The 23,509-nt window shown below is 45.1% G+C and overlaps 1 protein-coding gene across 1 annotated transcript in view; it reads left to right on the forward strand.

Moving 5' to 3' along the window:
- The window catches only part of SORCS3 (sortilin related VPS10 domain containing receptor 3), a 464,482-nt gene that overhangs the window by 137,277 nt on the left and 303,696 nt on the right, over nt 1-23,509 (forward strand). The window contains exon 2 of the mRNA XM_024208853.2: nt 20,264-20,331. Within this exon, the coding sequence (XP_024064621.2) occupies nt 20,264-20,331 (68 nt within the window). The remainder of the gene's footprint in view (nt 1-20,263; nt 20,332-23,509) is intronic.

The following is a 23,509-nucleotide window of genomic DNA, read 5'->3' on the forward strand; positions in this document are numbered from 1 at the left end:
TGTTGCAAAAAAAATGTCATTTTTCCTGAGAAAATGGTGTATTTCCTTCTGAGGACAAATTTATGAAAGCATGTCTTTCACGCAAGGTCAGATTTGCATGTAGTTATGCAAGTATCTTCCCCCCCCCCCCTTTCCTTTAGCAAGTACTCAAGTAAAAAATTGGTCGTTCTGTACAGTGTCTAGTAATTTCTGGCAGACAACATCCAGCCGGAACTTCTGCCAGTAAACTGTACTGTCTCTGTCCTTCTTCCAGAAGCACCGCTTGCTTGTCCCCTGAGGAACGGATAATTGGATGCTTTAGAGAGGAGAGGAAAGATGGGGTACTGGTTTGGATGCTAATCTGGCACTTGGGGAGACCCACATTCAGTTCTGTGGTCAACCACTGAGACTCTGGTCAAGTCACTTGGGTTATGTCGACACTTGGAGCTGGTGTAACACCAACCGACCCCGGTCGTCAGTGGGCGGGATCAAACCTGGGACTTCTGGAGCTAAATGCATGAGCCTCTACTGCATGAGCTAAAAATCATATGGCCATTAGCTAAGGCTGTCGCAGACTCCTTCATCTCTCTTTAAGTGATCTCAGTGCCACTAGCTGGGACAGAGCACCACACCTAGGAGGTATGTGGCTCACACTAGCTCAATGAGTAGTGTAGTCATGGTGGCATGGGCAATGGAGATCAGCGTCATGAGCTAGCTGCTGTGAGTACAAATTCTCTGGATCCCGTGGGAATATACTCGGGGCAACTAGCCTGAACTGCCACTGCCTGTGCTACCGTAGCTAAACTATGAGGGTGCAAGGAGTCCAGGAGAGCTGGCTGTATTTTAAAGAAGCCTTATTGAGGGCACAGGCCCAAACCATCCTGATGTGCAGAAAGAATAGCAAATATGGCCGGCGACCAGCTTGGCTTAACAGTGAAATCTTTGAGCTTAAACTCAAAAAGGAAGCTTACAAAAAGTGGAAATTTGGACAGATGACTAGGGAGGAGTATAAAAATATTGCTAGAACATGCAGGGGTGTAATCAGGAAGGCCAAGGCGCAATTGGAGTTGCAGCTAGCAAGAGATGTGAAGGGTAACAAGAAGGGTTTCTGCAGGTATGTTAGCACCAAGAAGGTGGGCAGGGAAAGCGTGGGACCCTTACTGAATGGGGGATGCAACATAGGGACAGATGATGTGGAAAAAGCAGAAGTACTCAATGCTTTTTTTTGCCTCGGTCTTCACAGACAAGAGCAGCTCCCAGACTGCTGAGTTGGGCAACACAGTATGGGGAGGAGGTGAGCAGCCCTCAGTGGTGAAAGAACATGATAACGACTACTTAGAAAAGCTGGACATGCACAAGTCCATGGGTCCAGATCTAATGCATCCGAGGGTGCTGAGGGAGTTGGCTGATGTGATTGCAGAGCCATTGGCCATCATCTTTGAAAATTTGTGGCGATTGGGGGAGGTCCTGGACGATTGGAAAAAAAGGCAAATATAGTACCCATACTTAAAAAAGGGATAAAAGAGAACCCGGGGAGCTACAGGCCGGTCAGCCTCACTTCAGTCCCTGGCAAAAGCATGGTGCAGGTCCTCAAGGAATCCATTTTTAAGCACTTGGAGGAGAGGACAGTGATCAGGAACAGTCAACATGGATTCACCAAGGGCAAGTCATGCCTGACCAACCTGATTGCCTTCTATGATGAGATAACTGGCTCTGGATATGGGGAAAGCGGTGGATGTAATTTATCTTGACTTTAGCAAAGCTTTTGATACGGTCTCTCACAGTATCCTTGCCAGCAAGTTAAAAAAGTATGGATTGGATGAATGGACTATAAGGTGGATAGAAAGCTGGCTAGATTGTCAGGCTCAATGGGTAGCAATCAATGTCTCGATGTCTAGTTGGCAGCCGGTATCAAGCGGAGTGCTCCACGGGTCAGCCTTGGGGCCGGTTTTGTTCAACATCTTTATTAATGATCTGGATGATGGGATTGATTGCACCCTCAGCAAGTTTGCAGATGACACTAAGCTGGGGGTAGAGGTAGATATGATGGAGGGTAGAGATAGGGTCCAGAGTGACCTAGACAAATTGGAGGATTGGGCCAAAAGAAATCTGATGAGGTTCAACAGGACAAGTGCAGAGTTCTGCACTTAGGAAGGAAGAATCCCATGCACTACTACAGGCTGGGGACCGACTGGCTAAGCAGCAGTTCTGCAGAAAAGGACCTGGGGATTACAGTGGACAAGAAGCTGGATATGAGTCAGCAGCGTGCCCTTGTTGCCAAGAAGGCCAACAGCATATTGGGCTGTATTAGTAGGAGCATTCCCAGGAGATCGAGGGAAGTGATTATTCCCCTCTATTTGGCATTGGTGAGGCCACACCTGCAGTATTGCATCCAGTTTTGGTCCCCTGATTACAGAAGGGATGTGAACAAATTGGAGAGAGTCCAGCAGAGGGCAACAAAAATGATTAGGGGGCTGGAGCATATGACTTATGAGGAGAGGCTGAGGGAACTGGGGTTATTTAGTCTGCAGAAGAGAATCGGGAGGGGGGATTTGATAGCAGCCTTCAACTACCTGAAGGGGGGTTCCAAAGAGGATGGAGCTCGGCTGTTCTCAGTGGTGGCAGATGACAGAACAAGGAGCAATGGTCTCAAGTTGCAGTGGGGAAGGTTTAGGTTGGATATTAGGAAACACTTTCAGTAGGAGGGTGGTAAAGCACTGGAATGGGTTACCTAGGGAGGTGGTGGAATCTCCTTCCTTAGAGGTTTTTAAGGGTCAGCTTGACAAAGCCCTGGCTGGGATGATTTAGTTGGTGTTGGCCCTGCTTTGAGCAGGGTGTTGGACTCTTCCAACCCTGATATTCTATGATTCTACTTTTTTTAGCACATTTGCTTGAATGTGCTAGTATGTCACTCGAGTTGAGAATCGCACCCCCGGCTCCAAGTGTAGACATGGCCTTAGTCTTTCTGTGCCTTAGATCCCCATCTGTAAAAGGGAGATAATGCCTACTTCACAATGGTGTGTTGTGAGGAAAAATACATTAAAGACTAAGGCACTCAATACTATGGCAATGGGGCCGTATAGATACCACTGAGAGTGGAAACTGAGATATGTTTAACCAGGCAGTCAAAGCAACTGCTTATTTCCAACAGGTACATCTCTTCTTTCTTCATAACCTCTGTGAATTCCCAACTCTGACTGGCTCTGGTGGAGGGATAATGGTACTTCCTTAGAATAACATTTTGCTTTTATAGGTCTTCACAAACATGAATTAATATCCCTGTGGGTGTGTAAACTGAGGCACACAGTGAGTCTGTGTCACAGCAGGTAATAGAAGCCAGGAGCCCCAATTCCCACGCCTCTACTCTAGTTGTCAGACGTTTACCCAGATTGCTTTTCTGAAAAATGTGACTCCTCCATATCTCACATTGCACTTCTTGCCATTAAATGCAGGACTCTGCTTTCGGGGGAGGATAATAAAGATGAGTTTCATGTCTTTTTGGATGATGAATTACAATGCAGTTATTCCACTCTGTCCTATCGGGGTAGCAGTGATACAGTGCTACCTGGACAAAGCGAAGCCCCGGACAATGCGGGGACGCCATTTGTACACGCTCTACTCACTGCCACTGGCTTGAGCAGTTAACCAGAGAGCGACTGGAGAAGCACAATGACTTTTTAAAATATAAATAGGCTTCTCATTTCATGCTTGACAGTGACTGGAGCATTAACAAACCCCCCTGAGAGCTGGATTTCAATCTCTGGCTTTCAGGTTACATTCACATTTTCGTCTGTGACGATCGTCATCGCTTGGAGTTGGTGTGGGAGTACCCGAGGCGTTCGCTGTTTAATTTAACCCCCGATTGTGTAAGCACCTTTTCTGTTGGATGAGGCAAGGGAGCAACCAAGCAAAAAGCATCTGAAATCATATATGTGGCACTTGATTTTTTTGTAGCAGGATGTTTTTTTGGTCCAAAGACTTTGGCGTTGGCTGAGTCACCGAAGTTACTTAAATGAATCAGGCCTAAAATTATTACTGTCCTATCCCCGCCTCTCATTTGGTCCTACTGCTGGAGATGATTCAGTGGTGAGTAGGAACAGTTCTTTTAAATTAAACAGCTCTCCTCAGTTGTGATATCTAACTGAGATCTGCTCAGATGCTAGCAACCATACAAAGTACTGAGAAGAACAACAAAAATTATTAAGGATATGGAACAACTTTCATATGAGGAGAGATTAAAATGATTGGGACTGGTCAACTTAGAAAAGAGACCACTAAGGCGGGGAAGGGTAATGATAGAGGTCTATAAAATCATGACTGGGGTGGAGAAAGTGAATAGGGAAGTGTTATTTACCCCTTCATGGAACACAAGAACCCAGGGTCACCCAATTAAATTAATAGGCAGCGGGTTTAATACAAACATAAGGAAGTACTTCTACACACAACACACTGTCAACCTGTGGAACTCGTCGCCATGGGATGTTGTGAAGGCCAAAAATATAACTGAATTAGATAAATTCTAAAAAAGAATTAGATAAGTTCCTGGATGACAGGTCCATCAATGGCTTTTAGTCAAGATGGTCAGAAATGCAACCCCATACTCTGGGTGTCCCTAAGACTCTGACTACCAGTTGCTGGGACTGGATGACGGGGGATGGATCACTTGAAAATTGATCACTGTTCATTCCTTCTGAAGCATCTGGCACTGGCCACTGTCTGAAGATAGGATCCTGGACTAGATGGACCATTGTGTTGGGGCTGACCACAAGTTACCTTGGGCTGATGTTACTGAATGGTTTTGGGGGAGCTAGTAGTGAACTGGCTTTGACCGGCCGAGCTGGCTTGTAGCCACTTGGCTGGATAAACAAGTGAAGAGATAAGGAAGGCCTGAGACTGTGAAGTATGGGGATAGAAAACAGCCGTGTTTCCTGCCAGAGCCTGCTTGTGGGTGAATATGCCCCCCCCTTAGAAGGAGGTGGTGATTAAAAGCCGCCATGAGAATTGCTTTAGATGAACAGTCTCACCTGCGGACCCTGGCCTTGTGGGTGCCCCGGAATTCCCCACGCTGGAGCAGCGCCGGCTACGAGCCCTCAAGGACAAGGCAGGAGGGTCCGGGACTGTCCGTAGCAGAAGGGGCATACATTGATTCTTGCTTGCCTGGTTGGTTGGTTGCTGGAGAGTACATATTTAGTAATGCATGAAGGCTTGGAGGCTTATTATACTTTGGCAATAAATACTTATGCACCTGGAGTGGCTTCACTGAGTGTATCCAAGCTCTCCCCCCCCCCCCCTTGGGACCGACACATTGGTCTGACCCAATATGGCGATTCTATGTTATGTAATACAGAGGCCTTCTTTTAAAATCTGAGTTATGATGTCAGTTGTACACCAGTGGCCCAATGGCTATCTCCATCCAATTTGATAGAGATGTGTGAGTTGAGTATTGCAACATCTTTCTTTGTGGCTTCAAGTCCCAGCTGTCAAAGTGCTAGAATGTGCCCAATCAGACTCTCTGCATCTCTCTCATGTATAGAGAAGTACAACTGACAAAGTGTGTGTAGTGTCCCCCTCTAGTGGCTGGCCTATTAGGTAATAGCCTACTTTTGCTGTCAGCTAATGGAGTTGCTCCTTATAGCTCAAGTGCTTTCAGAGCTGAAGGTACTGGGCTCAAACCTTGCTGATAACCCTTGCAGGAGGTCATTGTAAAAGTGGCACCCAACATAACATTAGAACTCGGGCACTCAGAATGAGCACCTTCTAACAGGGGCAATATATAACATCCTGGAAAATTGTGTGTTGTCCTGCTCTAGTGGCCGATCAATTGGAGGATAACAACCTACTACTGCTAGTTGCTAATAGTGTTAGGTGCAGATTTTTAAAGGTTGTTAGGCTCCTAGAGATGTGGACAGGCATTCAGTGGAATTTACAAAATCAGTCAGTCAGTGGGAGAGAAATGCTTGGCCTGCTTAGATGCATTTATAAATCCCCACTAGATGTCTATCTGCATCTTTAGGCATCTAAATATCTTTGAAAATCCAGACTTTGTTTTTTTTAGTTCAACCTGTAAATGCCCCTGCTTGTAGGGTCTGAACCAATGCCCAATCGAATCAATGGAAGTCTTTGCATTGACTTCAGTGGACTTGGAGTCAGGCCCTTTAGTGCTAAAGACCCAGGTTTCCCACCAGGCTGATGACCCATATGGGGGTAAGTTGCCCAATCTCATCAGCCATATCTCAGAATATGTTTCCAAATTGCCCTCTTTGGTTTTCAGTCCCTCCATGGACTTGCTCCAGCCTACATCACACATCTGACCTTTCCTTCTGCTCTCACTACCTCTGCTTACCTAGCACTGGTCTCTTCTCCGTGGCTTCACACAGTGCAGTCACTGTAAGTGGCAGAATATTCTCTGAACATAAGAAGGGTCACACTGGATCAGACCAATGGTCCATCTAGCTCCGTATCCTGTCTTCCATCAGTGGCTGGTGCCAGATGCTTCAAAGGGAATGAACAGAACAGGGCAATTATCAAGTGATCCATCTCCTGTTGTCTGGTCCCAGCGCCTGGCAGTCCGAGGCTTCAGGAGCCTTCTTGTGTGTCTCTGCCTCATCAGCTCTCCATTTCACGTCCAATCTCATCTGAGAATGGCCTTTCTTTCTGCCGCCTTTACCTCTCTCTGCTGCTGTTCATTATTTAACTCGGTAATTGTGTTATTTATAGTAACATTGTAAAAGCATTTTGGGAGACTTCTTTATAATAGATGTTATGAAAAAATAAAACTGAATGGCATTGTGCAGCACAGCTGGTGCCTGCAGACTGTGGCTGATGTTAATTTGAGCCTCCAGAGAGCTGTAAATAGGCCCCTAATCCAGATACTTCACCCTCAAATTGCATGAAGTATGTGTTTTCTGTGCTGATCCCAGCTTTTCCACAGATGAGTTTTGCTGTTGAGGTAAAGAGCTGCTTAGAAATACACGGGGCCTGTTTCCCCCAAGGTGTTCGGGACAGATCAGGGAATAAACACTGGGACATTTGAACAAAGCTGCCACATTATTCAAAACTGGAGCTTGAAGTAGTCCTTACTCTGGCTAACCTCCCCGTGAGCAGGTGGCATCCAATGTTGCTCCTAACAGAGTCCTGCCACCCACCCACCCACCCAAAGTAGGGATCCAAACTTGTCCCCTTCCTGGGGTTTCCTTTATTGTTAACTTAAACAACAACAAACATCAACTTGCTGCCAGAGTTTGCCTGTTTTTGGGTTGCTGCTGGGTGCAGGAACCCTCTGATCCTGCCCCTAGTTCCTTCTGCTCCAGATGGAAACACTCAAACCCATTCAAGTACTGAACTGGAGTTAACAGAGCATGTCTGTTCTGGCTGCTGGCATGAATAAGTGCAAGAATGTGTGAATTTTATGCAGGGTCCTAGCACCTAACAATCTGTTACATTCCCATTTAAATTGACGAGAATTTTGTCTGAGTAAGGATGCCAGGATTTGGTTCCATACTTCAGTGTGTGGGGACAGAACAGGTTCGAAGTGATGCTGTTGTGAAAAACAGAGAGCCCCATTCTTTCCCCTTTCTCTTTCACTCACTCTTTCTGAGGAAAGGTCACATTTTGGAGATGTTGAGGAGGAGGGGACCATAAAATCTGATAAGTCTCTGGATGTGAGAACCCAGAGAGAGAGAGGAATACAAGGATGACTCTTGGGTTGAGAGTATGGATGACAGGGAATATGATGACAGTGAAGGACAGGGGTAGTTGAAAGTTTTGAGCATGTTGAGCTTGAGTTGATTGTGAGGCACTCAAAAAGAGCTGTCAGAAATACAATAGGCCGGGTGTGGAGAAGTACTTGAGTTTTGAGTAGTCAGTGCAGAGATGGTAACTGAAGCCACAAAAATGCATGAGGCCACCTAAGAGAAAGTATAGAGCTAGTGTAAATTTTTCATTTAAAACATTTTTTTGACAAAAAATGGCTTTTGCATCAAAATGGAGATTTCCATGGGCCATGTCCAATTTTGAGAAAAAGAAATTTGGGTTTTCATCCATTGAACAAATGAAAAACATGTTCTGTGTTTGGCTGAAATGTTTAGGTTCTCAGTTGCCAAAAATATGAGGGGGGGGGGGAAAGGGTTTTCTTTTTTGATGACACCCAACTTTTCTGTTTTCATATGTATTTTTCATGGGAACCAAAAGCATTGCCTGACCAGCTCTAATGCAAAGATGGAAGAGGAGACCAAGGACTGAGCTCTGTGAGATTCCTGCAGATAGCAAAGGCCGCAGAAAGAACTATTGAGGGAAATGCTGAAAGAGCAGCCAAAAAGACAGACAGAAAACCATCGGAGGAAGAAGATGTTGAAGAAGGGAGAATGACTAGTGGGTGATGGATGGCACAGGAGAGGAAGAGGATGGAGTATAAACTCAACAACTCAGCTAGGAAGAGGGCACTGGCTTCCTTGGTGGTTCTAGTGAAGCAGATTTTTTTCTTCTTTTTTTAAAAGACCTAAACTGACTTAAATCAGATCAGGACAATTAGGACTTACTGCTAGAGCTGAGCCAAACTCAGTATTTCTATCTCACTGGAAGTTCTGATATTTAGACATTTGTTTTCATCTCAAATTGGGATGAAAAGTTGAAACACCAAATCATTTTTGCATCACGAAAAGTTCAGAAAAATTTCTATTCAGCAATGTCAAAACACTTTTTGTTTTGATTCGCTGAAGTGAATTGAAACATTTTGCTTTGAATTAGTTTCACATTGCACTGCATATATTTATGATGCCATGGTACCTCTTGGGAATTTTAGTTCAGCTGCTCATGCCCTCATTCCTCTGTATGGGACCGGCTCCCTGACCAGACTACGTCTCCCATGATGTACCATGTAGCTCAGTCAAAGGGGAGACCACAGTGGATCATGGGAGATGTAGTCCAATTAAGGAGCCCCGCCCATGGAGAGGATGGGGGTATGAAACATTCAAACTACAATTTCCATGAAGCATTGTAGCACCATAGGCAAATACTATTTAATGTTGAACTGATTTGAAACAAAATCTTTGTTTAGTTGAACATAATGAAATATTTCAATTCAGTTCTAAAATATCCAGAACAAAATATTTTGCTTAGATTTTCCTGCCAGAAAGCAATTTTTTGAAAAATCAATTTAGCAGAAACTACATATTTTCATCGAAAAATCACTTAGATGGAAAATTCCCAACAAGTTTTAGTTACAGCTCTGAAATGAGGCTGGTCTTCAGACCCTTAGGCTTGGTCTACACTTACCCCCCAAGTCGAAGTAAGGTACGCAAATTCAGCTACGTGAATAACGTAGCTGAATTCGACATACCTTACTTCGAACTTACCGCGGTTCAGACGCGGTCCACACGCGGCAGTCAGGCTCCCCGTCGACTCCGCGGTACTCCTCTCGTATAGCTGGAGTACCGCAGTCGACGGGGATCACTTCCTGGTTCGATTTATCGCGTCCAGACCAGACGCGATAAATCGAACTCGGAACTTCGATCCCCAGCCGCCGAACTAGCGGCTGGGTGTAGACAAGCCCTTACTTGCCCTGGCAGTTCATCACATCTCAAGTATCAGAGGGGTAGCCGTGTTAGTCTGGATCTGTAAAAAGCAACAGAGTCCTGTGGCACCTTTAAGACTAACAGATGTATTGGAGCATAAGCTTTTGTCGGATGCATGTACATCTCAAGTGCCGCTCACTCTCTTGCCTTGTATCAACCATTTTTCTTTTTAATGAGAGCACTACTCTGAAGCTTATGCCCCCAAACTTTGAGTTCAGCACGTCTCCCGGCTCAGGTCCTAGCGCTGGGAACTGTTAAATTACCCTTCGAGCTGGGATGTGGTTCCACAGAGTTATACTGCGGCACAAGCTCTGCCTGCTCGCAGAGGGTATTGAAAGATAATTGGAATGAGGGCCCTTTTTCTTTTCCTGTCAGGTTTCCTGCTTGAACTTAGGGAGTGAGATACATATCACAGCTTTAGGAAGAAGAAAAAGAAGTAAAAAAAAAAAAAAAAGAATTAAGTTGCTCAAGACTTTGGCCATGATATCTTAGCAGAGGGGAAGGATTGGGAGATATGATCCAGTGTGGGTTGTTGAATCAATAAAAATAAATTATGAGTTCTTTGCCGTGGCCTCCTATAATACATGACAGAGGACCCTTAAATCATATCTCCACCCGGCAGTAGAGATTGTATTTATGTTTAACTGAGTTACACAAAGATAAAGTGCGGGCTTCGGTTATTTTAAGCCGTCTGGATGTCTTTTCTGGTGGGAATGCTTGTTTGCTCGCAGCAGGGCCATCTAGAAGCGAAGATACTATGGGGAAAAATCATGCCTTGTCAGAGGAATGGCTTAGATAACCTAATAGGTCTTTTCCATCTCTGACTTCTGTGATTTGTGCTACTTGTGAGCTGTTGTGTTTTCTTCCCCCCCAGTGTGTTTATTTATATTGGCTTGGGATCCTTCTCAACTGTCCCCCATGTTTTGCTGCTAGCTTTAAAAGACTGATTAATACACCGTGTCTTCCCCAAAGACGAGCTTATCCTGACTCATGCCCAACAATTAGAATAATATTTAGCTTTTATGGAGTGCTTTTCATCTAGAGGGACGCCAAAATGCTTTACAAACCAACCTACCAGCTATGCTCAGGGATCCAGCCCAGCCTCTGGGGTATTAACGCAGCAGCTCATTAATGGTGGGCAGCAGCAGCGATTTGAAGCTACAGGGCGGTAGGCAGGATATACTTCTGAAATTTGATCAGGATACTAGGATTAATTAATTAATTCTTCTTGCAAATAATGCTATGGACCCTTTAATGACTAGAACAGGGGTAGGCAACCTATGGCACGCAAGCTGATTTTCAGTAGCACTCTCACTGCCCGGGTCCTGGCCACCGGTCCGGGGGGCTCTGCATTTTAATTTAATTTTAAATGAAGCTTCTTAAACATTTAAAAAACCTTATTAGAGAGAGGTGCACAGCAAGGTTTTCACACATCTATTCCCACCTCTAGGGCACCAGAGGGCATTTGTCAGGCCTGTCCATCCAGGCCCATCCATCCAGGCCCTGTATGCGGACAACAAAGGTATTAGCTAGCGCAACTCTGATGTGGACCGTCTCAACTTCACTGACCTATTTGCTCTTGTCCTATAGGCTAAACACCCCAATAGTCATAACTGCAGTCACTTTTGACCAGGGCTGGTGACCCAGAGGTGAAATGCTCTGTCGCCTTTCATTCTGTATGCTCTTTGGGACCGTCATTTATTAGGTGCTTGTCCCATGCCTAGCACAAGCGGGCCATGACCTGGTTGTGGTCTTTAGGCTCTAATGCAATATAAAATGTTTAATAATAATAATTATGAAACCATTACTTACGCCTTGGGGACCTGACAGTGGTCCTGATGGCTGGATGTCATAGGCCCTTAGAAATTCACCACAGTATGGGCAGAGAAGTCAGATTCTCCTGCTTCAGAAGCACAGGCCCCTTATGTTACTCTGTTAGCAGTACACGGAGTCATTCACACAGTGAAAACCGCTGTGATTCTCCCTAGCCCAGACTAGAGGTGCACAGTATCTGGTTCATTACAGCATGAGCAGAGCGTGATAGCTGGCTTTGTTGCCTCCTTAGCAAGATGTCTCTGGCTTTCCTGTTTACTCCGGTTCCGATACCATGGCTAGGTTTGTGGAAGCTATGCAACCATTTGGGGGTCTTTTTCTGCTACTAATATCATGCTGCTAAAGAGCATAACCCTTTCAATTTCTCCTAGACAGAAGAGTACCATGAGAAAGCTCCTCCATGTCACTCGGCCTGCGGAGCAAATTGTGACTTAATCTTTCTTCGCCTCAGTTTTCCTCATCAGTAAAACAAGGCTATTTCTTGTCTGTCTTACAGTGGTGGTACTGGCTATGCCTCAATTAATGTCTGTGCAGAGTGCTTTGAATTCCTCAGATGGAAGGGTCCATCAGAATACTTAGCACCTCTGTCCTCTCTTCCCAGAAGGAAATTGTATTGTGCAGCTGTTAACCACTACATCCAAGCAGCCAGGATAAGCGAGTGCAGTGTCATTGCATATGGCAGGTGTCTATGACTGGGGATATGTGTGGGGTTAGGAGGAATGTCACGGTCCTGTCTAGAGGGGGTTGTGTGAACATTATTTTTGAGGAAGGAAGAAAAAATAATCGCAAATCAAACCTCAGCAGGAGCCTCCCCATTTCAGCTGTTTTTGCATAACCCGGCCCCCTCCATCCCCTGATCGTGATGCAAACTCATAAAATGAGACCAAATTCATTTCAAAGCTCCCCAGCCCTTAATTTGGAGTCTGTTACGTGACCCAACAATGGATGAAATTTATGTGGTGTGGGGTTGGACTCTGAGTGCTTTTCTCCATGCTAGGGCCTTGATCTAACAAAACGTATGCACAACCTTAACTTTGAGTGTGTGAGGAGTCCCATTGAAGTAATTGACATCAATGGGACTAAAGTTAAGCAGATGTTTACATGTCTTGCTAGATCAGTCTGTGGCTTAAGGGGTGGAGCGATAGCTCAGTGGTTTGAGCATTGGCCTGCTAAACCCAGGGTTGTGAGTTCAATTCTTGAGGGGGCCACTTAGGGATGTGGGGCAACATCAGTACTTGGTCCTGCTAGTGAAGGCAGGGGGCTGGACTCAATGACCTTTCAAGGTCCCTTCCAGTTCTAGGAGATAGGATATACCATGCAGCTTTCTATTGATGATAGACACTGACTTAATGACCAAATTAATCCCCACTGAAACTACATTGAAGTCAGTGGATAAACTGGCTTGGCTTTTTTTTTTTTTAAATTTAAGACTATAGTGCAAGCAATCAAACAGCCTGGGACTGCATCGGTCCATTTTCGTTGGCTCTCAGAAACACCAGCACTGGTCTCCCCTCAATTGCAGAAGATCCATGGAGAGCACTGCCTGTTGGCCCATGTTTTCATCAGCCCTTTGTGCTTACCCATCAGTGCAGCTGCTTTCATCAGAGTCCGGGAAATGCAAATTACAATAGTGGACAAGCTTTCCTCGCCTAGCATTGAGGGTAAAGGTTACAAATGTTATGGAAAACGAGTATTTAGCTTGGAAATGGAAAAAAATGTACCCCAGCATTTAAGAGTGTGAGAGGGAGAGCTCTCATTTTTCATAGCTAAAGCTATCCCTGCTCTCTCTTTTTTTAGAACAAGGCATTGCCTGCACAACACGCCTTCCTTTGCTCCTTATTAATTACACTCTGCAAATATGTGGACAGGGCTACTGATGAGCTATGTTAATCTCTCTGCTGATAAAGCCGATTGCAGAGGATAGGGATGAATTGCATGCTGCGGATCAAGGCTGGCTTCTCAGCTTCTCTACCTAAAGTGATCACACATCTCTCTAATGAGGATGTCTCCTTGACACATGAGAGTAACTGCCTTTGACTTGACACTTCTCAGTTGTTCTGAAGTTCTTTATCAAGCCGCTGTAGGAATCAAATGCATTTACACTGTAATTCGTTGGAACCAAAGAGCATCTATGTGGGGGTATATGCGAAGCACTTCAGCAATTTAGAGGTGGCAAGATCTGGTGGAAGGTTTAATGAACTAAAGTAATTTTCCTTCATAGTAAAATTTGATGGCCAGGAGAGGTTCTTACGCCCCTGAAGGTGCTCAGGGGCTCGTGAGCCCTTCCATAATTTATGTTTTCAAGGATTCCTAATATTTCTTCCATACAATAGGAATTCCCCTGTGCTTGGTGTTTTCCATATGGACCAAAACTGAGGCAGCTGTGGCAGATCTAGGTCCATTTCCAGGTTCTTTCTCTGTGGGTTCTTTTCCTTTTTGGTCAAAGTAAAAGCTACCCCAGATCGACTAGTCTTGGAGACTGAAAGCCTCTATCTTGAGGAGAAGGTACATTATGCTTGCCATGTATGCAGCGGTGCAAGCTTCCTCATGCTGTCCCTGCTGTCCTCATGCTTTCACCCTGACCCAGAGGAGCCACCTCTAGGGAACAAAAGAGGATTTCAGTCCCCATTGCTTGGCTTGTCTGTTGGGACTGTCAACAGAGGGGGCTGATTCTTAGGCCTGGTCTACACTTAAAAGTTAGGTTGACCTAGCTATGTCTCCCAGGGCTGTGAAAAATTTTGTGACCTGAGCTCTGTAGTTAGGTCGACATAATCCCTACTGGAGATGCAGCTAGGTTGATGGAAGAATTCTTCTGTCAACCAAGCTATCACCTCTCAGAGAGGTAGATTAACTGCATTGATGGAAAAACTCTTTAGATCAGGAACTGTCCTTTTGTTCTGTGTTTGCACAACGGGGTCCTGGTCCGTGACTGGGGCTACTAGATGCTACTGTACTACAGATAATTAACAATAGTGGTAGGAGGTTTTTGTGATGTGGGTGGTTGCTAGAGCAGGCTGGGAATTTTTTCTTCAAAAATGATTTTTCAACAGATAATGCAGTTTCTGGGAAAAAATTGATTTTGCTGGATTTTTTTCAATTTTTCCATTAGGAACACTAAAATGAACTATTTCACTTCAGATCATTTAATTTTGAGTCAATTCGACGTTAAACGGCATTTTCACATGAGGTTGCATTGCCTCATGGGAATTGTAGTTTGGCTGTCTCGTGTCCCTGTTCTGTCCTATAGGCTGGGCTCCCTGGCTGGACTACAATCTTCTATGATGCAATGTGGTCTCCCCTCTGAATGAGCTGCATGGTGCCTCATGGGAGTCACATGACTAGGGGGCATCATGGGAAATTACTTTGGCCACAGAGCTCATCCCCTAGGGGAGAATAGGGGCATCAAGTAAATGATCTGCAACACCCAGTTCAATAAACAGAAATGAAACCTTTCAATTCAGGCATATAAAAATTTTTCATTTTGATTGAAAATGCCAGAATGAAACGTCTCACCATTTCCAACCCAATAGTACTTGGAGAATTGTGTTTGGTGAACCATTTTGCTATTTCAACTTTTCATCCAAAAAAATAATAATTTCAATATCAACACTTTGCGCAGGATGGAAATTCCCATTTTCGCTCAGCTCCAACACTTACCCGGTAGCGAATGGATTGAGTGTGCCAACTCCATCTTGCATAGGGCACCAAACATCCTTTGGTCACCGTGCTCTCCAGATGGGGAAGGATGGAGGCAGCCTGGTAACTGTGGGCTGCACCACCGTGCTGGAGACCCTGGTGGAAATTCTCTCCGTTGCCTTCTGCTTCTCAGGTTGTTGGGGACTGTTGAGCCTGGTGTTGGGGTAGTACATGGAATCCCTCCCAAAGCAGGGTTGGAAATGCCTTGTTGCCAAACGGTAACTTTTCAGCTTGGAAAAGCGATGACTAAGGGGGGATGTGATAGAGGTCTCTAAAATCATGCTTGATATCGAGAAAGTAAATAAGGAAGTATTATTTACTCCTTCTCCTAACACAAGAACTAGGGGTCACCAAATGAAATTAACAGGCATCAGGTTTAAAACAAACAAAAGGAAGTATTTTTTCCTTTGCACAGTCAACCCGTGGAACTCCTTGCCAGAGGATGTTGTGAAGGCAAAGCCTATAACAGGGTTCAAAAAAAGCACTAGGTAAGTTCATGGAGGATAGGTCCATCAATGGCTATTAGCCAGGATGGGCAGGGATGGTGTCCCTAGCCTCCGTTTGCCAGAAGCTGGGAATGGGCGACAGGGGCTGGATCACTTGGTGATTACCTGTTCTGTAAATTCCCTCTGGGGCACCTGGTAGTGGCCACTGTCAGAAGACAGGATACTGGGCTAGATGGACCTTTGGTCTGACCCAGTATGGCTGTTCTTATGGTAACTTTCCTGGCAGACAAGTAATTTCAGAAATGTGTTGTCCAACCCTCTTTGCCTAGGAGGGTGGTGGCTGTGCAAAGTCTTAAACAGGCCCTGAAGTCTCTTGTAGATAACTGCTAAGTACCGTGCCGTTTAAAAGCCTGTCTGAAAACAAACTTGTACCTTGGCTGTTTCTTTCAGTCTGTGATGTATGTCTTGGCTGTATATATGACATTGTTTTGGTAGTTACATTTGCTCCCTTAGTATCACAAGGCAGTGTCATGAAGAAAGGGACTTTCACAGCTTTATTCACAATGGTTTGTATGTTAAGACTCCCTGCGATCCTCCCTGGTTTTTAAACTCCCCAACCTATTGTACGTGTTACACATATTGACTCTGAAATGGCTTGTTTCATAAGCGAGAGCTGCGTTTTGTGCTGGCAGAAGCCACTCCGTTTGCGGTTGTAATACGAGCGTGCCTCCAGCATTGTGTGTGTGTGTGTGCACGTTTGTGATTTGTATGTGTGATATGTCGTAGGGACTCTGTTGTATATCACTAATGCCTCAAGCAACTCCTGTTATTTTCTAGGACCCTATGTGAGGTTTAACTGCTAAGGGATGCTTACATTTCTGCTTTGCTCTCATTTTCAGTATGGTTTCCAGACAGTAACGGCAGTAGTAGGGCTGGATTCTGCTTTGTTATGCTGGTGTCAATCCAGAATAGCTCCACCAAAGTTGATGGCTTTACTCCAGATTTAAACCAGGATGGCAGAGCTGGATTTAGCCCATTAGTGCATAGCCAGCATTGGCCTAGTATTTGCAAGTTTTGCTAATGATAAATTACATACTGTAAGGTACAATTACAATAAGCATAAAACCCAGCAAGAGCTGGGTAAGGAATCGAGTCCTTACAGAGAGAGTATGAACACAGCATCCATTTGAAATTACAGGGGAAATTAAATGGCCAGAATGTAATTACCCTGTTGGAATCTGTCCAGGATGCTGAGCTCAATATATCTCATACATCTAAGATCTGATCCAGCTCCCATTGACTTCAATGGAAGCTGGATTGGGTTCCTAAATTGGAAAACAAGTACCATGTCACTATAAGAAAAATCAAACCTTCGAGTGGCTTTACGTCCCAGGAGAAAGATCGCCCTTCCAGTACCACAGCACCCCCTAGCTCTGTGTGGGGCATTGATTCAGGAGTCAGAGGGAAGAGCGCCATCTCATGTGTGACTAATGGCACTACCCTTTAAGGGCTCTCATCTAAGTACCTGAGGTGCTGCTTCTCAGATCTGACAAGACCATTGCCCCAGAGCAATAGGAAGCATTATAAAAATAAGCCACTCAAACCATGGTATCCTTGAGAAAGTGGGAATCCAACCCCGTTGCATCCATCACCCAGCATGTAATGATGGATAGTGGGATGTTAATCAGGAAAGGCAAACTTGTGCAGCAGCCAGGTGACAGGGTCGCCATTTCTTGCTGATAGTTCCCCACCTTGTGCGGAAAGCTGTGTAGAAGCTTTTAATTTATAGCATGAAGGTATTTTTCTTATTTCCCTACTGCGTCACATTGATTTATGGAGTGACCTAACCTGACTCAAATCTGTCCAGCAACTGCTCCTTCACATTCCCCGCCAGAAACTGCTTAACTTCTGTCTACCCCCTTCCCCCCTTGAGTTCTACCCTGGAGGAAATAATGGAGCCAAACAAGAGCAAGAGAGAGAACAGTAACCACGGTATAAAGATGAATGAATGCTTGAAACAGACATCCCATCCATTAACCTAGGCAGAAGCATGTGCCCCAGGGTCTTTTATAGTTCCCATAGATCTCTTCCCTGTGATATGCTGTCAATAAGACGGTACTGCAACCTGGGGTTTGTGACAGTGATTAACACATTTGCACTTTTCCCTTCAGCCTTCAACTCCTTGCCCCAGGTGGCTGTTAAGCAGGGTAAGGCCAAATTAAGGGCCTGGCCCTGCAAATGCCATGGAGTGTAGTGCTTGCTACTGTGAGCAGAGCTGGGCAACATTTTTCCAATGAAAAGCCTTTTTATTAGGGGAAAAATGGTCTCTTTTTTGAAAATGAAAATGCAAAAGGCTGACCGTTTCTCTGAATTTTGCTCGACATTTTATCTAGAAATTTTTTTTCATTTGCCAGAAACCTAAATATTTTCATTTTTAAAAAAATTGCCAAAAATATTTGAAAAAGGGCCTGTTTTGAGCCCTGGAAAATGTGGAAACAAGGATGAGATTTCAAAATTTTGCAAAATTGGAAAAAAAAAATCAGTAGGGCATGGGGTCTACACTGTCACTTCAGTCAATCTGACTTATGTCGCTCAGGGGAGTGAAAAAGCCCCCTCCCCTAAGCGACGCACATTTTGCACTATCCACGTGGGCACTTTATCGGTGGGAGATGCTCTCCCGCTGACATAGCTTCCACCTCTCATTAAGGTGGAATAATTATGCCGATGGGAGCACGCTCTCCTGTCGGCACAGAGCGTCTTTACCAGCTGCGCTACAGCGGGACAGCTGCGCCGATGTAGCTCTGTACTGTAGACTTGCCCCTGAGGGGTCCCATTAACTTTAGTTGGATGAATCCCATGGTAACGACTGTGTTAGGCCGCAAAGCCTAGATTTGTAAAGGTATTTAGGCATTGCTCTGCTCAGCTTTAACACCTACAAGACTTAGGAGCCTAAGACTTGGTCTACACCTAAAACTTAGGACGGCATAGCTATGTCACCCAGGGATGTGAACATATCACACTCCTGAGACGTAGTTAAGCCAGTGTAAACCCCAGAGTAGAAGCCTCTGGTTGGCGGAAAAATTCTTCTGTCAACATGGCTACCATCTCTACCTGGACTATACAGCGTTGCCTTTTAAATTAGTTAAGTGTTGCCATGGTGATCCAAGCAATGCCTAGATACCTTTCATAATCTAGTGTTGGCAGGAGTGTCCTATCTGTAGAGCTACGTGTGCAGGGAAAGAAGTGGGAGAAAGGGTAGTTATTGGCACTCTGTGAGTAATGTTATGTGGAGGTCTTATGGGAGGGGGCGGGTACACCTGGCATAATATCTCTAGGTGTGCTAAGGGGTTTGAGCTCACCAGCAACCCCTGTTATACCTTTTAACTTCCAGCACAGCTGACCAAGGCCCTGTTTCAGCCAGGTACTTAACCATGTGCTTAACTTTAAGCATGCTTCTCTTCCAGAGAAGAGCAACAAAAATGATTAAAGGTCTAGAAAACATGACCTATGAGGGAAGATTGAAAAAATTGGGTTTGTTCAGTCTGGAGAAGAGAAGATTGAGAGGGGACATGATAACAGTTCTCAAGTACGTAAAAGGTTGTTACAAGGAGGGGGGAGAAAAATTGTTGTTCTTAACCTCTGAGGATAGGACAAGAAGCAATGGGCTTAAATTGCAGCAAGGGAGGTTTAGGTTGGACATTAGGAAAAACTTTCTATCTGTCACTGGAATAAATTGCCTAGGGAGGTTGTGGAATCTCCATCACCGGAGATTTTTAAGAGCAGGTTAGACAAACACCTGTCAGGGATGGTTGGATAATACTTAGTCCTGCCATGAGTGCAGGGGACTGGACTAGATGACCTCTCAAGGTCCCTTCCAGTCCTATGATTCTATGCAAGTCCCATTGACTTTAATGGGACTTGCGTACTGACTATAAAAGGGAGTGAAACAAAATCTTAGCTTGAATTTTGGCATGTTCAAAATCTGAATCTGCATTTTGTGCTTTGAACACATGTCTGCTAAAGGTAAATAGTCCTGGAAATTGCTCGGGGTTATGGCCGTCCCATTTTCCCAATGGTTGGAATAAAGCTTTGGCTATGTTTCTTTTATGAATGGTTCAAGTAACGTTTCTTTACCTGAAACGCTGAAGTTTTGCCCATCATTGATTGTGAAGCCCTTTGTATGCGAGGAAGGCAAATTTTGACCCCAGTCCAGCAGTCTGATCTTAGTTGGGAGTGTGAACTCTTACGCCTTGGGAAAGTCTCATAAAAAAATAATGGAGCTCAGCATGGGTGCGCAGACTGGTTCAGGGCCTGGGCATGAATCCTCTCTCTATTTATCTTCGCTGAGTCTGAGGACTTCCATTGTCAAGTACTTTGGGGAATAAAGAGAGGAATAGTTGAGTGTGGTTTCTGGTTGGGCTACTTAGATAACAAGGCCCATCTCGTTCCATCCCTGACCTTGAATAACTACAGCTGTAGAGAAGCCAGCTAACAATGTTAAAGGAATTCCTGTTGGCATGTTTTATTTCAAATGCAAAACATCCCAAGGATTAAAATAAATGTTACTAGTTACATGGATACATTGAGCTAATGATTTTCTTTTTACCTACTTGATCCTATAATACCCCAACTTTAATGGATAAATGCTAAGCTCTCCTTTGGGTGATTTCAGATGCATTATATACATAGTTACAAAATCTTAAAGGAAGATTCTTTTCTTTTCTTTCTTCCCTGCAGGTGATTCTCATTCTAACAAAGCTCTATGACTTCAACTTGGGGAGCGTTACTGAAAGCTCGCTGTGGAGGTAAGTGGATTATAGAAATCACAGTGAATGGCAGGGAGCGGTTTGCTAGGCCTCATGTTACATGGGCTGCTGAGACCCAGAGAACCTGAACTGGTTGATCTGGGAAAGGTGGGGGAAATCAGAATAAGCTTGCGAGCTGCTCTGGTAAAACAGTCTTTGTTTGTGAGCTCACTAATTCTACGCCAGTAAGAGGTGGATGGACAGGTGGTGTTCCGGTTAAGATACCTGACTGGGACCTAAGAGATCTGGATGTCGGTCCTACCTCTGCCATACGTTCACCGGGGGCCTTCACACACATGGCTGAACCTCAGTTATCCATCTGTTAAATGGGGACAATAATCCCCCCCCCCCTTTTTTTTGGCTGCGTTATCTTATTTAGATCACTAACTCTTCAGGGCAGGGATTGTCTCTTACTCTGCATGTGTACAGTGCCTAGCACAATAGGGGCTGATCTGAGCTAGGAACTCTAGGCACTGCTGTAATGCAAATAATAAAGATGCCCAGAAGAAAAGTCTGTTAGAGAGAGGACATTGGGGAAACCCAACTCAGACTAGTAAAAATTTGATGGCAGGCAGACTGGTCTTGGCTAAGAGAGAGACCCCACCTAACTCCTGCATACAGCTGTTGTATTATTATTTGTCTTACCATAGGAGCCCTAGACATGGATCCGGGCCGCACTGTGCTAGGAACTGTACAGACACAAAACGAAAAGGTGGTCCCTGACCCAACGAGCTTTCCCCTTGCATCCAATCCTATCCTGTATTTCTCATATAGTGGCCCAAATCCTGGACCCACGGATACTTACAGCAAAACTTCCATGGAGTCCATCAGGACTAGGATTTGGCTCAGGAATACTTGTTACAGCTGGAGAACTTTTATTTGCAAAGCATGTTTACAGTACAAACCGCTAACTAACCATCCCAACCAATCCTCTCTTCCACCTTTGAGCCCCTCTGCCAGGCAGGTAGGTGGTATCACTTTTCGGCACATAGGTGGAGGTGAGCAGAGGTGTGTCTGAAGTCACACACGGGAATCGGTATCCGAACCGGAATTAGAATCAGGAGTTCCAGGCTCAGCTCACACCTCCCATGTGTTGTTCCATTACTGACTTGGATACATTAGCCAATATACAGTGAGTTTACTGCCTTTGGTTGTGCTTTGTTTCTTCTATGGCCATTTAATGACCGTGTTTTATGCAAGCATTTGAATTCTCTTTTCTCAACAGATTCAAATTGCAGAGACTGGGCTACAATCCTGCTACGAAATTACAGGGGGATTTAAATAGGCACACAATATATTTCAGCTCATGGAACTACAACTTGGATGTTTTATATATATGCCATGTACAAATCAGGGTGGGTGTGTATGTGTCACACACAATTATAAGTGTGTGTTAATAATATATATATATATATATATATATATATATATATATATATATATAAAAACACACACAGGCTTACAGACAGCATATAAATACGTGGGCCGTATCCTTAGCTTGTATAAATTAGCTTAGCTCCATTCAAGACAATTGACACCAGCTGGGGATCTTGACCTTTGTATTTCCACCTGTCCTGCAGAATGGAAGAGTCTTAAACCGAGCTAAGTGGTTTTTCAATGGTATGCACCGTACAGGGCAAAAGAAATTTTCAAGGGCCGGGAACCATACTTCACTGTTATACCTAGTTTAGTGCGTTTATTGTTAACTTGCAACAAGAATTATTAGTAACGCTACCAGTCAGTCCATGGTAACTCTCTGTTACTGGATGTGTCACTTCTGCGCAGACTCTGTTGCCCTTCTTTCCACCCTGCCTTTTTGACGTCTTTGTTCTCCTATTAACTTTAAAGTCACTTTTGCAAGACGGTTTCAGGAGCATTACCGGATGGGGGCTAACCGTGCAGCAGAGTCAGTTAATGCATTAGGAGTTAATTGTTCATAATAGCTCTTGAAACTTCTTGACTTGCCTGGCACTCTAAAGCCTAATTGCACTATACCATGGTAATCTGCAGATATATAAATAATCATGAAACTAAGAGGGAACACAGCCGTTTTCACTTACCTCGTACTTTTCAGGGTCTTTAAGCCTTGAAAACTTTTGCCTTGCACCTAACAAGTACAAATGACACAGTAATTACACTTTAAGCATAATTACCACGCAATCTGCTCTGCATAAATAATGTAACGAGCCAGCAAATCCTGTCTTAATGCCAAGAAATTGCAGCCGCATTTGAGCTGTGTGAGAAGGTGATAGTGACATTCCTCTTGGCGGGTTTTTTTGGTTTTTTGTTTTTTTTCCAGAGAGGAAGGTGGGGATTAGCCATCAGCTCAAACTAAATGTTTCCAAGTAGGTCTTACAGCTCATAAAGAAGATATGCTAAAAACGTAGACTGCTTCGTGAAACCCATTTTAGTATTGTCCTGGACATTCAATCTAGTTTGCGGCAGAGATTAGAGTGGTTAAATTATGACATGGAGTGGGTTCTTGTGGCTAGATCAGGGTTGGGCAAACTTTTTAGCCCGAGGGCCACATCTAGGTATGGAAATTATATGACGAGCCATGAATGCTCACAAAATTGGGGTTGGAGTGAAGAAGGGGGGTGAGGGGTGCAGGCTCTAGGGTGGGGCCAGAAATGAGGAGTTCAAGGTGTGGGAGGGGGCTCCAGTCTGGGGGTTGGGGTGCCGGGGGCGGAGGGGGGTGAGGGTTCCGGCTGGAGGTGCGGGCTCTGGGGTGGGGCTGGTGATGAGGGATTTGGGGTGTAAGAGGGTGCTCAAGTCTGGGACCGAGTGGTTCGGAGGTCCGTAGGGGGATCAGGGATGGGGCATGGGGTTGGGGCACAGGATGGGGTCAGGAGTGCAGGTGCCAGGCGGCGCTTACCTCAAGCAGCTCCCGGAAGCAGCGGCATGTCCCCCCCTCCGGCTCCTACACGGAGGCGCGGCCAGGTGGTTCTGCACGCTGCCCCATCTGCAGGCGCCACCCTGGAGCTCCCATTGGCCACAGTTCCCAGCCAATGGGAGCTGTGGGGGAGGCGCTTGGGGCAGGGGCAGCGCGCTGAGCCCCTGGTTGTTCCTAAACATTGGAGTTGGTGGGGGGACATGCTGCTGCTTTCGGGAGCTGTGGCACTCGCGTGCAGAGCGGGTGTGGCCCCCGACCCCACTCAGCTCGAGGGGCAGATTAAAT

This window comes from Terrapene carolina, unplaced genomic scaffold (genome assembly GCF_002925995.2).
Source record: "Terrapene carolina triunguis isolate 2854851 unplaced genomic scaffold, T_m_triunguis-2.0 Scaffold95, whole genome shotgun sequence".
In the NCBI taxonomy this organism is placed as follows: Eukaryota; Metazoa; Chordata; order Testudines; family Emydidae; genus Terrapene; species Terrapene triunguis.